General features: G+C 39.2%; 1 protein-coding gene across 12 annotated transcripts in view; it reads left to right on the top strand.

Moving 5' to 3' along the window:
• The window catches only part of KMT2C (lysine methyltransferase 2C), a 159,582-nt gene that overhangs the window by 104,515 nt on the left and 38,254 nt on the right, over positions 1 to 16,813 (top strand). For 7 of the 12 annotated variants that reach the window (XM_079996271.1, XM_079996270.1, XM_079996275.1 and 4 more), the window contains 11 exons: positions 3,578 to 3,643; positions 4,713 to 4,943; positions 6,226 to 6,354; positions 7,652 to 7,771; positions 10,081 to 10,211; positions 11,113 to 11,299; positions 12,926 to 13,024; positions 13,383 to 13,430; positions 16,096 to 16,233; positions 16,375 to 16,407; positions 16,493 to 16,618. In XM_079996271.1, the coding sequence (XP_079852397.1) occupies positions 3,578 to 3,643; positions 4,713 to 4,943; positions 6,226 to 6,354; positions 7,652 to 7,771; positions 10,081 to 10,211; positions 11,113 to 11,299; positions 12,926 to 13,024; positions 13,383 to 13,430; positions 16,096 to 16,233; positions 16,375 to 16,407; positions 16,493 to 16,618 (1,308 nt within the window). The remainder of the gene's footprint in view (positions 1 to 3,577; positions 3,644 to 4,712; positions 4,944 to 6,225; positions 6,355 to 7,651; positions 7,772 to 10,080; positions 10,212 to 11,112; positions 11,300 to 12,925; positions 13,025 to 13,382; positions 13,431 to 16,095; positions 16,234 to 16,374; positions 16,408 to 16,492; positions 16,619 to 16,813) is intronic. The other 5 variants (XM_079996277.1, XM_079996273.1, XM_079996279.1 and 2 more) reach the window with 5 other exon arrangements.

The raw sequence follows: 16,813 nt of genomic DNA, 5'->3' as shown, positions 1-16,813 counted from the left end.
GGGGGGGAGTTGAGGAAACAGAGTCTCCTCTACTTCGTGGTTTGAGTGGGAGGGGATAGGGATGAGGGGGTGCATGAAGTTGCTGTCAGTGGAGCAGCCAGCGAAGATGCACATCTACTGTGGCTGCTTTCCTGCTGACTGAGAAAAGCTGCTCTGCCTCAGTGCCTTGATGTGAGGGCGATCAGCTGCCCTGCTCTCTGTCAGCATGAGCGGAAGGCAGCACCTTGCAGTCGGCTGCCCTGCTTTCCTTCGTGTGAGGAGCAATATATTATTGAGGTGTGATTTCAAAACCAATTTTGGTCAATATATTGAGAAACTGCACAACGCTAAAACAGACCATAACATTTGTGATTTTACCATGCAAAAATGACAAAAATTTAGCTGGAGGGAAGCAAGAGATGGGGCTGTGGACTCCCTGGGTGTGTTCCATGCACCCCCAGGGGTTCCTGGACCTCTAATTGGGAACCACTGCTCTAAGTAATGATGATGGCAGTCAGAGTTACTGTACCATCTCTCCCTGTCAAATCTCAACTCTTTTCCTAACTGGCAGCCACCTAGACCAATTAGAATAAATTTACCTGATCCAGGTCCTATATAATAAATTCTCAAGGTGATCGACTCTCTCTTACCTCCCACTAAGCTTCTAATGCCAGACAGGCTTTTGACATAATAACAATATAAGGCCATGACCTTTGACAGTCAAAGAGGACACAGAATATTTCCCCCCCCCCCCCAATAAAACACACAGAGAAAACCTTCTAGGCAAACAAACATATATACCACATTTCTCTACATCATATCAAACACATGTATAGCTATTCCTATCAATAGTTTATATTAACAATATCCTGTAATAACTTCCAGTTTTCGTTGTTTCTTAATACCAGAAACACATTTCCAAATTTTTCTTTTCTCACACCCATCCTTTTATATATATATAAGGGCATTGTCATAAGATTTATCCTCAGTTCAATCATTATTGTTTCTTATATTATGGAAGCTGAGGTGCTATCTACAAATGAAGCACAACCGCTACTCTGACTTCAATTCTCTTTCTTTCTTTTGTGTCATATCACGTTCAAAGGTGACCAGTGTCTTGTTGCTTCCCACCATTAAGGAATTCCAAATAGCAAAATTAATCATATTTCAGAACACTATAAAACCATGGTTTATATTAGATTGCATCCAATTTTTCTTACTATATTTGATAAAGAAAATGCCATTCATCATAAAATTACCCTGTTATTGTCTCCTCCACTTTGAATCTGATGTATCATATTAATTCAGCCATTGAAGCAAACTTCCAAATTTTACCAATCCATTCTTCAATAGGTGGTGTCATTGATCATCTCCACTCTCACCTTCCTGCATATAAAATTTTAGCGGTGGTTACTGTATTAGAAGAGGGACGCAGGTGGCGCTGTGGGTTAAAGCCTCAGCGCCTAGGGCTTGCCGATCGAAAGGTCGGCGGTTCGAATCCCCGCGGCGGGGTGCGCTCCCGCTGCTCGGTCCCAGCGCCTGCCAACCTAGCAGTTCGAAAGCACCTCCGGGTGCAAGTAGATAAATAGGGACCGCTTACCAGCGGGAAGGTAAACGGCGTTTCCGTGTGCGGCTCTGGCTCGCCAGAGCAGCGATGTCACGCTGGCCACGTGACCCGGAAGTGTCTCCGGACAGCGCTGGCCCCTGGCCTCTTAAGTGAGATGGGCGCACAACCCCAGAGTCTGTCAAGACTGGCCCGTACGGGCAGGGGTACCTTTACCTTTACCTTTACTGTATTAGAAACCATGCAGTAAATTCTTTTTGATCTTACTTCACTGTGTCTTCCACATAATTCAGAAAAAGGGTAAAAACAACAACACTGGGTCTAAAAGAATTTCATATCCTAAAACCCTTCTTAGTGGGCTGCTAATGGTTTTCCAATAACCTTTTGATACCTAGAAGGTTTTGGGAAATGACTGTGATAGCAGAATGGCAGGCTTCCATCTATTTAAAGGGTCTTGCACCAGAGTCCTTCATGGAGGTTGCCCACTTGGCAGATTGTGTTATTGATCTTTAAACTAACTTATATTTCTTGTTTTCTTCATATGTTAATCTGCCAGCTGCCACATCCAAATCACTGTCTGTCCATACTATTTCTTGCTAGTTAATTCTGAAATTATCATGCTTTGTCTTAATTAGCTATTTCTAAGTCAAATGGGACTGCTGCCTCTTTGGCTTCCCAAATGTGCTTCTGCCTTTCCATCCCCCGTCTCTCAAATTATCCAGGCTTTAACCTCTATGGAATGTTGTTTCCCACACCATTAAAAAATAAACTTGTTCAGGTTTACATCAAATTAGATTTTCATTTTATTTTAAAGGCATTATTTACATTTTTAAAAATTAATTGATACCTGCCTAGATTTTTCAAGATGGAGCAGGCTGTGCATACAAAGAAATAAAATAAATGAATGCTATTGTTGAAAGGGACAAATGGTACATTGTGCTTTCTCTCACAACCCTTAGAAGGGCTTGATTTAAGGGAGCAATCTTAAAGCCAGCTAAAGGCCAACTGAGGGTCACTTGGAAGTTGTGTAAGTGCCACTCTACCAGCAGAGAGGAAGACCCACCAGAGAGAGAATCAGCAGTTATGCTGCCAGAGATCCTCTGGTATATCAGTAAGAAATTGTGGGCATAGGTGCCTTGGCAGAGTGTTCTGGTGCTGTGGGTAAAAACAGGTCAGAAAAAAAATAACTTGCAGGTATGCATGAATGGAATTAGGCTGTAAGCTTTACTGCTTTCAGTGAGAGCTGTTATGGAATTAATGTTCTTTAGATTGTGCCTAGTGCTTCCAGAAATATAAGCATTTCTTCAACACACTATTAGCACATAGTTGTTTTTAATTTGTATATTCAGCCTTCCACTGTATTCCTGGTAACAGTGAATGTCAACTGAAATTTATTAGCCTAAAAAAATTCAATTGTTCAAAAATTTAAAAATGCACTTCTGACATGCCTGAGCACAAGAGACTTGCAGAAGATTAGAAATGATACCAACATCAAAAACTATAGTTATAGAGGATTATATATTTTAATACAAGCAACGTCATCATCCTTATTCATTTCATTTCTATACCGCTTTATATTTTTAAGGGAAAAAATCTTAAAGTGGTTTACAGTACAACATCAAATAAAGGAATCTATAATAAAATGTTACTGAAGAAAGTCATATATAGGGTACACAGCCAAAGCAATATAAATAACAGGAAACTACAGCATTATCTTATAAGATTTCAAAATAAAACAATTACTAAAGGAAGTCCAATATAGTTTACAAGAGAATAAAATACTATTATAAGCATAGAACATATCTAGTGTTGTTGCTGCCAGTCCTGCCAATGGTGGTTTATGGCAGGGGGTGGCAGCTGTGGAAGCTCAGACTTGATGACCTGGGTCTGCACTGAGACAGACAAGATGATATCTGGCTACCTCAGCAGCCTCAGCTTTTGTAGCTGGAGTCAATAAGGGCATGTGGAAAAGGCCTGCAAGGCAGGGAGCAGGTCTTCCAGGACTCACAGCCAATTTCAATTTTTATCTTTCAGTGCCTTCCTCTGAATGCTGTGAACCATCAGTTGCCACTCAAATTATAACAAAAGCAAAGGAATTTGGTAACTTTTAAAATTCTTTATTTCTGCCCCGTAACATGGTTACTGCTTAACCTAGAAATAAGTTCTACATTGTATCAATACGTTTCTTAGCTCTTTTTATCTTTTGTCATCATATCGCCTCGTACTAAAAGTGTGTGCTTATAAGTTTTAGTTTTTTTGAACATGCGACTGCTCTTCAAAATTTATGGAACAGGCAGATTTTTTGTTTAAGTAAATCCCTTAAGTGAGCCAAAAACAGGGCTGAAATGAGACATTTTAGTGGGTAGTTTTTTTCTGGATTTCATTAATTTGTTACCTTTTCTCCCTTAACATGAGCACTGCTATAAATTGCTTACGGAACAGCCTTTATGGGTTTTTCCTTGGACTCAATTTGAATAGAACCTTTGCAGGGTCAAAGTAGTTATGCTATGGTGAGAGCATGAATAAATATCTGTAGGAAGCAATCAAGAAAACTGTAAAGAAACAATGGTCTGGTTTACATTTCATGCTAATCCAAATTTAGGCTTAGCAAGACCATGTAGGCTTCCAGAGAGGAGCTCATTGCTGCTTCACCCCGGTAATTCACTTGCCACACTTTAGTGAAACCATATTGTGGCTTAGTGTGCCATCTGAACCCAGGCAGTCCTGGAAAAAGCCATAAACCACAGGACAATGCTTGGTTAGAGTTCATGGTTAGTCTGGAAAAAGCAAAACTTGAAGCCCAGATTCAGATGTCGTGGCTTGGTTCAGCATGGTGCAGCAGTAAAACAATCAGAGAGGATTGTTCCTAGGCTCTGGGAACCCACACACTTTTGCTAAACCATGGTTGAGTTTAGCATTACATGTGAACCAGTCATTTGTCCTTTCTATCAGATTGGAATAAATAATATATCAATGGAAAAGCTTTGTGTTATTCTGAACCAATGTTGATTTACTTCAGAAATAGTTCTGCTCATTTTTATTTCTTTTGCTCTGATGTTACAATGGATAATTGTTAGTATGTTAATTGCAAGTTCCTTAAAGTTGGGGGGGATAGAGTTACACAATGCTTGTAAGCTAAGGTTATTAAAGTTGTGTATTCCTGTTATGGTTCATGCAAATTTCATAGACCCACCGAAGACATACACTCAGGATGGAGTCTGTCTGACAGAAACAGGGATGTCTCAGTTACAGAGCCTCAGTGCTGTTGTACCAAGAAGAAAACGGACAAAGCCAAAGCTCAAGTTGAAGATTATAAACCAGAACAGTGTGGCTGTACTCCAGACCCTGCCTGACATCCAATCAGAACATTCAAGGGATGGCGAGATGGATGACAGTAGAGGTAATTGTTGCTTTGTGCTGTATGTCGCTGTTAACAATAGAAGCAGTTTACAGAAGGACATGGGTTGTAGGAGGATATTGAGGCAGTTGGGATTTTCAGTAGTTCAGGTCTTCCAGAATAGAACCAGAAATTTTGCCCTTCAGTAGACAGAATGTTATAGATTTGCATGTAGCAGAGGTTTGGACTAGATTATCTCCAAGAAACCTTCCAACTATATATAACTCTTTGGTTGCCTGCTCTGCCTATCAGTGGCTTTAGCAACCTTTTGCATGCAAAACAGGTACTCCACCAACTGCATCTGTTCGTGTAAGTGTTATGACATAAGCAATTAATTCCCAGTACCTTCATTAGCAAAGGGATGTTAGACTTTCACGATGGCGATGTTATATAAGGAGATACATAGGTCATGAATGGATTTTAACTTTCGTGAGAAATACCTGACTAGTACAATACTTACTGACACATGCTAGACAGACGACTTGCATAATGAAACCCATGTAATGAAATACCCAGCAATATTGCTATTCATTAGTATGATAAGTGCCTGCTTATGAGTACAGGTGTATTAGGTTCTTCTTCTTCTTCTTCTTCTTCTTCTTATTATTATTATTATTATTATTACCCCCGCCCATCTGGCTGGGTTTCCCCAGCCACTCTGGGCAGCTCCCAACAGAATATTAAAAACATGATAAAACATCAAACTTTAAAAACTCCACTAAACAGGATGCCCAGCTGTCTTCCATACCTTCAGTACCTTTTAGCAACTTTTACTGACTGCCAGCTGCTACTCAGGTTGAAGAAATGGGACCTGGGCACAAGTACACATGTCCTAATGACATTCAAGCCAGATGAACCTTAGATGACCTAGGCCCAGCAGACTTAGAAGAACTACGTGTACTTGGAAGCTCTGCTCAGTGCACCCCCCCATCCCACCATCAGAGGTGCTTTGGGTGGCAAACAGGGCCTTTTCCGTTATGGCACCCTGCCTCTGAAATTCCACACCTTTCTCTGCTTGTCAGTCACCAACCCTAGTAGCATTTATACCTTCTGTCTTTTCCCAGCATTTGATTTTAGTAGAGTCCGTTTTTACTACTACTTCTTCAGTGTGCTGTCATTCAAAATTGTGTGTGATTTTATTATGCTTGTTATTTTATATATGCCATTTCATACCTTAGGAAGCTTTTTCCTGAGAGGTGAGGCAGAATTCTGTAAGAGAAAATGACAACTCCCTATGGATTTTACTTTATAATTGTTTTATGTGTTTGTGTGTGTTTAAATTCAGAAGGAGATCTCATGGACTGTGAGGGAAAATCTGATACAAGCCCTGAACGGGAGCCTGCAGATGATGATCCTAAGGGAGTAGAAGGAACTGAGGGGATTAAAAAGAGAAAGAGAAAACCATACAGACCTGGTAGAGTACATGCTCCAGATGTTTGCATATTCATTAGGTTTATATTTATTATCTATATGTAAATAATCTTTTAACTTACAAACTTGATAAGATTTTGCTGAGAATTATCACTTCCCTGTTTGTTGTATATTACAGCTTCCTCTAATTGGGTTACAATTCATTTCCTTTCTGATTCTAAAGAATGGTGTTCCAATGTTGCGAAACAGGAGAACTACCCGTATCATTCTCTTAAGTACTAATTTTGTATTGAAACTTGCCAATGGATCATTAAACCAGATAGGTGGCCTGCTGTTCTGAGTGGTTTGCTTCCGCTGTATAAGACAGGAAAATGTATATGTGCGCACACACTATCTCCCCATAACACTATCATGGCGGTGCTGTTAGAGCACCTTTCATTAAAGCAAATAACTACCATAGCAGTTAAAAGAAATTTCTTTTCTGCCCCAGTGCATGTGCAAAGTATAATAACTCTAGACAGTCTGTATCAGGAAGGGGGACACTAGTTTTGAAAGTGAAGTTGGAATATTGTTTTCCTTGTCACAACAACATAATCCAAATGTTTCAGATTAGACTCTTTTTCTATACATGTAGGATGAGGGAATTTTGCATGTTCTACAAGGATCAGTAGGTCTAAACATGGTTGTGAAATCAGTTTGTTCCTAACTCTCCCAACGTCTGTACTTCGTCTGTACTTCTACCTAATGGCTTACCCAGTAAATTATCCTCTCAGCAAGAATGAAAGGACATTCTATTTCACCCTTCCATATTCCATCTGGTTAAGTTTGCTAGATAGACATCATATTCTCCTCATTGGGTTTTTGGCAGATGCTTTCCATTCTAATTCTTTTCTGATGGGGAACTCTGTAGCAGTTAGCCTCCCTTGCCAGAGAATACCGTAATTGGAAACACTTTAAGACTCTCACCTGATATTACATATGACATCAGGAGTGGGGCAGTTGGCCAGGGCTTGCTGCCCACGGATCAAGGGTTCACTATCCCTACTATAGTATGTGAGGCACTGGTGCATCATTTTCATTACATATACATCTCAGGACCATGCATCTGGATCACTCAAAGCTCCTGGACACATGTTCTGGTAGCGTAAAATAAGTTGCATGACCACCTCTTGTATTATGATGTAGAGCCAGGTGCTTACTAAATATGTACTGTGTATCCACTTCCAGTTTTATACTTAAAGTGGACTTTAGTGTTTGTGAATCTACAAAAAGGTGAAATCCAAGTATGTTTTCCTAATTCAAATAAATTCAAGGTGTATTATTTGTGTGTGTTTTTACAGGCATTGGTGGATTTATGGTACGTCAGCGGAGTCGTACAGGACAGGGAAAAACAAAACGATCTCTTTCAAGGAAGGACTCCTCTGGCTCTGTATCTGAGCAGATACCCAGCAGAGATGAAAGTGGGTACTAATTATGTGAATCAACCACTTAAATGTGACACTGATAGTTATGTTAAATTATCTGTCACTATAGCAACATGTACTTCAATATAGGAGCATTATATTGTTAAGATTCATTATAATGCAATTTTTAAAAAATTAACTACTGGTTTTCTCCACGTCTGTATTTTCGGCACTTCCCATAGCACATACTTATTCCTGAAGCATCATTTTAAAAGTGCCTGTCCTGAGCAGTTCATATTAATTTTGCACGTGTTTCTTCTTAAGCCTGTTCCATACCATTTGTGCATTAATCTGTGGATTAAAAAAAACTATGAAAATTGTTATTTTTTTTTTATTTAAATATTTTTTGCAGTATTTTACTGCAAAATACATATCGAAATAAACATTTTATTTCAATGTATGCATTTCTATAAATATTTTATCCTAAATTACATTCTTCAGTATGTTTTTAAGCAAAAAAACTGTATTGTGAAATTCAGAGGATCACTGCATTCTGATCTGTGTGAATTAGGTCAGTTTACTTAAATTGTGGGCCAAATAAAACTCTTCTCCACCTCACCTGCAACTGCTTGCTCACCCACCCATCTCACCTTGTTTCTGCCATCTGTTCTCACTGTCTCATGTTGCCCATTTATACTCAAAATTGCCTGTCAGGAGGTGGCTACAGGTAATGTAGTAGTGTTGAGTGAAAACCGACAAATGGGTTTTGTGCAGTGCAACCTTTAAAAAAATAGTAGTGATAGCATCTGCTCTTGATAAATTAGTTTAACCTGGTTAAATGCCTCCTTACATAACCTGTACACAAACTCCAGTACTTTTTATGCTCTGTTTAGAACCAGGGATTTTACCTTAATCAATAATTTGGGGTTTGGGTCTTGTCGTCTCAATAGGTTGTATCATTATGAAGGCAATGTTAATGAAATGCTATGTTACCATAGCTTTGTTTTAGGAATGGACAGTAACTGCAGAGTGGATGATACTGCAGTTGGATTGATTATATTGATTTACCCATAACTGACTTGTTCAGTTACCTAATAATGCTCATCAAAAGTAGGAATTCCCCTCAATCTTTTAGAAATCTCTCCTGATGCTTTTCATAACGTAGGTGGTAATGTGTAGGTTCCATATCTTGACACACTGCAGACATTTACTTAACACTTGAAAAGGTGCTAAATGTATTTAAGTGTCACTTCAGTAGCTGAATAACTCTGCACAGTATCATTTGGTTGACAAGAGAAAAATAACAATCCTGCTAATATAAAATGATAATATAATGAGAATTAATGAAAGCACCTAAATGAAACATCATTTTAAGAGGTTTAATCCAGTAACAAATATTATTTGTTTAAAAATAGCATTTGTCACTTATGAGACTTTTTTACTAAAATGTATACAAATACATGGGGACGCAGGTGGCGCTGTGGGTTAAAGCCTCAGCGCCTAGGGCTTGCCGATCGAAAGGTCGGCGGTTCGAATCCCTGCGGCGGGGTGCGCTCCCGCTGCTCGGTCCCAGCGCCTGCCAACCTAGCAGTTCGAAAGCACCTCCGGGTGCAAGTAGATAAATAGGGACCGCTTACCAGCGGGAAGGTAAACGGCGTTTCCGTGTGCGGCTCTGGCTCGCCAGAGCAGCGATGTCACGCTGGCCACGTGACCCGGAAGTGTCTCCGGACAGCGCTGGCCCCTGGCCTCTTAAGTGAGATGGGCGCACAACCCCAGAGTCTGTCAAGACTGGCCCGTACGGGCAGGGGTACCTTTACCTTTACCTTATACAAATACAGATATGCAATCTACAGTATATAGCAGGGATATCCAATAGGTTGATTGGGATCAACTGGTTGATACCTGGGAGGTTCGGGCCAATCTCAGGATATTCCCCTCTAAATAAAGCTGATCCCCCCCCCCAAAAAAGGGGTAGATCACTGCCAGTTTTTTATTCTGTGAGTAGATCACAGTCTCTTGGGAGTTGGACCTCCCTGGTATACAGTATTCAGCATTCATTTTCTGTTGAAGAAAAACCATTCCCTATCTTCCTCGAATGCAATTATTTCACAGTTATCTCAATTCAGCCCAGAAATAATTTTGTAGATTTTGTTTCATTTCACTTAGCATCTCTGAATACCTTAAGAAAACATTATGCATCATTTGCTAAATTGGTCCATCTCTGCAGTTCTGCATTATTGTAATTTTTATAATATTGCTGTTTTAAACTAAGGAGATGTACAGATGCTAAACAGAGTGGGGCAGTACCTCAAGAATGGGCAAGAGTTATAAGTAAATTTGTTATTATGCATGATTGTCATTGTTAGGTTGGAGTGAACAGCTACTAGATACACCCGTTGATGAAACTACTCCTGTTTCAGAGAATACAGAAAAAATTAAAAAGCGTTACAGGAAGAAGAAAAACAAGCTTGAAGAAATCTTCCCAGCGTACTTGCAGGTATAGTCATTGCTATGCGTAGTGTGCTGCTTAAGATTAGCATTTGCATATATTGAATAAACTGTTAATCGGTGTAAAACACAAACATTTGCTTTCCAGTTGTGTAATTCATTATCACTCTAAGTTGATTTTGCATAAAGAGCGATCGTTTCAACAGCCTCCTTTTGCTATTAAGCATTAAAACATAAATTACACCTTTCCTTCTAATTTTCCTGTTTCATTTGTTTTCCAACAAAAACAATAGAATGTTATTCAGACATAACCCAAATGTCTGTATTAATGTTGATATAGATGCTTCAGTTGAAAATAGTTTGCCCTTGCTAGGAGGATTTAATTTTGTATACTGATTCTTATAAACAGAGGCTATTTTTTCAGCAGCATGGAGCAATATGGAGAACTTAATTCTTTTCACCATATATTACCTAATATGTATGCTAAGATAGCAGAATTGAACCAAGTTTGCAGAAGAAAAGTTCCCCATCTACTCTTCACTCTAGCAGCTGTCTGTGTGCTCCAAAAAGCTTATCCAAGGGGTCAGGAGGCCTCCTGAACAACCTTGGATGGGCACAGGGAGCTGTTGAGTAATGGGGAAATTGCCCCAAATTGGAAATGTTTCTTCTTTTTTCATAGGATACAAGTATTTGAATAGGAAGTAAAGGGTGATGAATTAACTTCAAGAACTTTACATAAAAAAAAATAGTCATTTGTGTTGAGTTTAATTTTACTATGTTCTGGTCACAAAGTTAACATTAAAGGTAAAGGTAAAGGGACCACTGAAGTCCTAGGCTCTGTGGTTTAGAATGAAAATTGGGTGAACAATAGTTTTGTATGTAAAGAAATCAGTTTTTGGTTTTGTGTTCCAATGTTCAAATGTGGGGAATGTGTTTGTTTTTCATTGTAGGAAGCCTTCTTTGGAAAAGACCTCCTAGATACCAGTAGACAAAGAAAACCAAGTTTAGATAATTTATGTGAAGAGAGCCTTAACATTTCTTGCAAAGCAAATTTGAACACAAATTTTCTAGATCCATCTTCAGATCCACTTCTTAGCTCAACATCCACTCCAGCTCCATCAAAATCTGGAATACAAGGTACACCAGCTTGTATGTTTTTGTTTCTTTTGGTAAGGGCTACTTGAAGAACAGAGTTCTTAAAAGCAGGAATTTTGGGTGGATTAGTAGAAGGACAGTGCTTAGGGAAAGTATTTTGAATAATTTCCTTAGCTATCTTATTAATTAGTATTCTCAGTAAGTGTGTTCTCTGCTGCTGAGCTATGGCCCTTCTGGCAGTTTACAGTTCCTGTAGGTTTCCAACACTGTTGGAAAGTGTGGAATTGTACTCAAATCTGATAGCTACATTGTCTTGTCAGCAGATGGCAGCAATTGGACAGTGGCTCTTGAGTATACTCTCTCATTATAGTGACAAGAATCCCCCTGATTTACCAAAGAGCTCATGTTTCTGAAGCAGTTCAGAAAATTGCTGGAGTGCAGATGGTATAAAACCAAAGATTATGAAGCCTGGGCCAGGACAGCAGTGGCTGACATTACAGTCTATGTTTATTATATGGGGAAGGTGTTATATGGATCCAAGCTGTTTCAGCACAGGGGTGAGGAACATTTTTCAGCCATAGGCCACTTTCTGGCACCTACATGCCAGTGGTGAGTAAGGCCAAAACGAAAGTGCATGGGCCTAAAGTACTGCAGGAGCTGGTGTGCCCACATAAATGTATTGCACACACCGCATAATTATGCTGCACACACATTCATATATGCAGGATCTCACACAAATAGGCCTTATCAGTCTTAATTGCCAAAGAGGGTGATCCTCACAGAGATTGCATGGTTAACCCTTCCCTTCCTAGCTGCCCCCTTTGTGAAATCCATCCCCGCACCCATAGCAATTAGCCTTGAGTAAAGCCTTCCACTGGTACGGCTGTTTTCAAGCCTAATTACAGTGGAGGTTGTTTCCAGAAGAGGATCACAGCTGTGATTCCCTTCCCCCATGGCCCCCTGCACTGCAATTAAGCTTGGAAAAAGGATTCTGTGGGCTCCAAATAGGAGGCTTTTTTTCAAGCCTAAAATCTGTAGGGATAGCTGGGGAGGAGGTGGGGTGCTATGGGTGGGCTTGCTCTGATTTAAGTCATTGTAGGCCAATTCCCAAAGCGTTAAATGGTGTTTCAACAGTTTACTTAAATTTGAGCTTTCTGTTTACAAATAAGCATTCAAGCCTCCTTTTCGTAAAGAGAAAATAAAAGAAAGGTGTCTGATTGGAGAAAAACATACTCAAAATAATTCTTGTTAAAAACCCTTGAGCTCGGAGCAAATGGATAAATGGATAAATAACATGGGGGATCACAGTTGTTATGATTAAGGGCTTTTCCACACTGACCTTGTTCCACTCTTTCTAGGCAAGGACTGTGATATAAACTTCTGTGTCCAAGTGCCCTCCATTTTTTATTGCTCCAGAGCTTTCCCCTGGGGTCAAAAACCCACTCTTTAAATTCCAATCAAAACAAATGTCAGTCCACTGAAAACCCAAATTGACATTTGCTCCAATTTGGCTTTAAAGAAGGGTCATTGCGGGGAAAGCTCAGGGCAAAAAGACCAACCAAAACACACTCATATATGGAGCTTTAAAGCACAGACCTCTGCCTTGAAAGAGCAGAATAAAAGGTAAATGTGGATAAGCTCATTGTGTAAAGCACCTGTTTTCTGTAGGTACCTCGGATGACCCATTAGCTGCCCTTGTGCTGAGCACTGATGATGACATACTTGGAATTCTTTCTGATGATTTAGTGAAATCTGGGGATCATTCAGGTACATGTATAAGTTCTTGTTGGTTTTGTGAAATTTGTCTTGATTTATAAAATCATCCTGTTCATGGTATTATGCAACTATTTATATATGTATTTGTTATACCATAAATATGCTTCAGCAAGCAAAGGACTCTTTCTTATTTCTTGCTTTGATCAATAAATCTGCACTTTATTTTACTTTGCACTTTATTGATGTGGGGATAACTTTTAAAAATCTTGTTGGTGTCTGGCATTCCCATATACTATTTTAGCATGCAGTTGTATATACTTTTGGTTTATATTCTTTCTTGCTTTTTCAGCCTCTCCTTTTCTTTCTTTCTTGTTATAATCATCCATTTTATCTGGTTTGGATCTTGTAGGTCTTGATTTATGCACTTTCCAGGTTGAGAGCTCATCCTCCCCTTTTGGTAAGGAAATAAACAGTGGGTGATTCATGGTTAGAAGTAGTCATCTTTCCTAGTGGTTTCGGCTGATTTTTTATTTTTGCATGTGTAAATATATTCCATGTCACTAAAAATGCTTTCATGTTTCACTATCTCTGTGTGCAGAGTCTTGTGCAATGTTAAGTACCTGCCTGTGCAGTGCACCTAGTAGTGTTTCAGAATTTTGTTTTAAAATGTTGTGAATTGGATTTGTGAATTGGATAACTGGATTTGTGTGTGTGCCTTTCACAGTACAAAGTAACACGTTTCCTTCCTCCTGCACTATTTAAGTATGCTTTATAGAGCATCACAGTGATAGACTTGTTTTTAATTTAGTTTGTTGTATTATGAAAAGCATGAATAAAAAGTTAATATCAGTTTGGCCCTGGATGGACACTGCAACTTTGTCAAGCATAAAACACAAGGTTGGAGTCATTATTTTTAAAGATTATATAAGCGATTATCTCTTTAAGTATTATTTTTTGTAATGGCTTCAACATTGTATTTCCAAGTATTTAAATTCATATACTGCTAAATATTGTAGTTACTAAGTGGTGAGTAAGTGCTATAAGTTAAGTGTGTTTATGATACTAACCCATATTAAGTAACATTTGTATGTAGAATTCCAAGAATTCTATCATTCTTAGACTGGAAATTCTCAGCCACCTCATTCTAATATCCTACACAACCACCACTCCCAGTGCCTATATCACCCATAAGGAGTAACCCACAAGAAGACAGAGAGGTCATAAATAATCTAGATAGCCTTGAGACAAGTTGACTAAAACTCACTCAGTTGAGCTTCAGCAACCATGACCATGTGCTGCTTAGCAATATACTGTTCTCTGGTGTTCACTAGCCAATCCAACACGAGGAAATACTTAGTTCCACCTCTCATTGGTGTGATGTGATGACAGGAACAAGTCTAGTATAATTATTCATCATTCAACAGAGCTATTCCAAGTGGTTTAGGCCTTCTGCAGTTTGGCACAGTAGGCACAAAAGCATGCCTTGACATGTTTGCAAGGTTCTTCAAAGATAAGAGCCACTCACAACTACCATGATTTGGATGCCACAGTTAATGCAGATCAGCCAAGGGAAGTGTCCAGGACACCCATTTGGTCCAGAGATAGCCTTGCTTTTTTCAGTGGGGAGGAAGGAGGTCTTGTGCAGGGGCAAATCATGAAGAAGGTGGGAAACCCACCCTGGATCCTTCTGTCCCACTCTAATCTATCTCCTCTCTCTCACAACTTTGGGAGGCTTCAGTGGTCAGGGGTGTGTGGACTCTCTGGAACTCTTTGGGGTGTACTGATCTCACAGTGCTTCATTCTGTTCACTGGCTCTTAGTCCTTTCCAGGCTCAATTCAAGATGACAATTTTGAACTTTAAGACCCTTCATAACTTAAAACCAGGGCTCCTGAATCTTTCTCCATCTAGACCTTACTCAAGCGCCCCTTACAAGTGAGATGGGCAAGTGGCTAAGGGAGAGAGAGGCCTTTACAGTAGTATCACCCCAGCTATGGATTGACCTCCCTAGGGACGCTCACCTACACTTGCCTTTGTGTCATTTTGGTGCCAGGCAAATGTCTTTTTTTAATTTTCCTATACTTTTTAATCTCTTTCAGCTTTCAGCTGTTTCTATTCTCAGCAACTGTTTGTATGCTGTATTTGTACTTTCATAGTATCATTGTTACTGAATGTTAAATTGTTTTATTTCCTGTTGTGAGCTACCCTGAGAATATTATTACAAGGTGACCTATATAAATACTGTGAATAAATAATGTAAGTTAAAAAAAACACCAGACAGAATCCAGATTTAGATCAGTTATGGAATAGATGAAGTACTACAGGTTCTAATATAGAGAAAGCAGTTCAGAGAGGAGATGGAGATGTACTTGGAAGAAGAGCCTGGAGGGAGGTCTCGCTTTTACTGTAATTGATGACAGACGCCATTCCAAGAAGTACAGAACCAGGAAGTGACTTGTGACAAAAAAAACTACTACTGTGTAATGTATAGGAGAAAAGGCTAAATAGAATGTTGTTTTTTGCTGAGCATCCCCAGAGCCAAAGGTGGAAAGAAACACAATAATGTTTCTGGCAAACCACACCTAACATCTAAGGATAGCGCCTTGGGCAGAAGCCCCCAGTGTATTCTTGGCTCTCTTTGGCAAATGTTCTTCTTCACTAGAAAAGGTAGTAAATTGCAGAATCTTCCAAAGAGGGTAGAGTCATCCATTTCTGCAGGCTGTTTTTGTTTCACCAGATTTAGACACCATATTAAGTTCTGTGTAAATGTATCTATATCAGTTCTAAAGAAAATATTTCCTCCTTTAACTATTCCAGAGACGGTTTTGTAGTGTCCATAGGTTAACTCTTACCTGCTGATGAATATTTTCAAAGAAGCCTCTAATGTTAAAATAATCCAATCACTTGTTGGAATTGTTAAGTTCTTAATATCAGGAAAGGCTTATGATTCAAGATAACATTCAGTCAGGTTTGCAAAACCTTTGTTTCTTAGACCAAATGAGTTTTTTAGTTGGGTGTGTTATAGAAAAATATGCTTCAAATATATTTTCCAAGCAGTTGTTAAACTAGGCACCTCAGCTTATTGCTGGTCTTTTAGTTAAAACCATACTTTTCCTTCCATCAGCTGGACTAGATATTGGACCCATATCGGATGATCCATCCTCTATACCTCCACAAAGCGTCAGTCAGAGTTCACGGCCACTGAGTGAAGAACAGTTAGATAGAATCCTGAGTCCTGAACTGGACAAGATGGTCACAGATGGTAAATGTTTCTCTTATATCATTGCCTCATGAAGGAACTTTTTTTAGATTTACTTCGTGCTTGGTTTTAATTAGTTGCAATTACCACAGTTCACTGTACGTATATGTTTGCTAATGTTTCTGTTGATTTTACTTTGTTCAGGTGCAATTCTTGGCAAACTGTACAAGATTCCAGGTATGTTCTCTTTCTTTTTAGTATCATTTTATGAAGCTTACTAAATGCAACCATACCTTATATACTCACATGCAGTGTTTTGCAGAGCTGGGAGGAAAGGATGTTGAAGACCTATTTACTGCTGTACTGAGCCCTTCAGCTACTCAGTCAACTCCTTTGCCACAACCCCCACCACCGCCACCTCCTCAACTCATGCATTTGCATAATCAAGGTTTGTTTACTATCTTTTTTAAAAAAATAAAAATGCAACTGCTAGCAATTCACGCACAATTCAGTCATTGTCACCCAGTCTTGTGAAAACTGGAAGCTAGAGTATTGGTTTTTTAATTTTTTTTATCAATAAAATTATCCTATAAGGGTGGATATGTTTCTTTTGATACAGCCTGTCTCCTATCTACCTAGGACA

This window comes from Podarcis cretensis (assembly GCF_951804945.1).
Source record: "Podarcis cretensis genome assembly, chromosome: 12".
NCBI classification, from domain to species: Eukaryota; Metazoa; Chordata; class Lepidosauria; order Squamata; family Lacertidae; genus Podarcis; species Podarcis cretensis.
The sequence above is the reverse complement of the archived record's forward strand: the minus strand, read 5'-3'. Positions and strand labels throughout refer to the sequence as shown.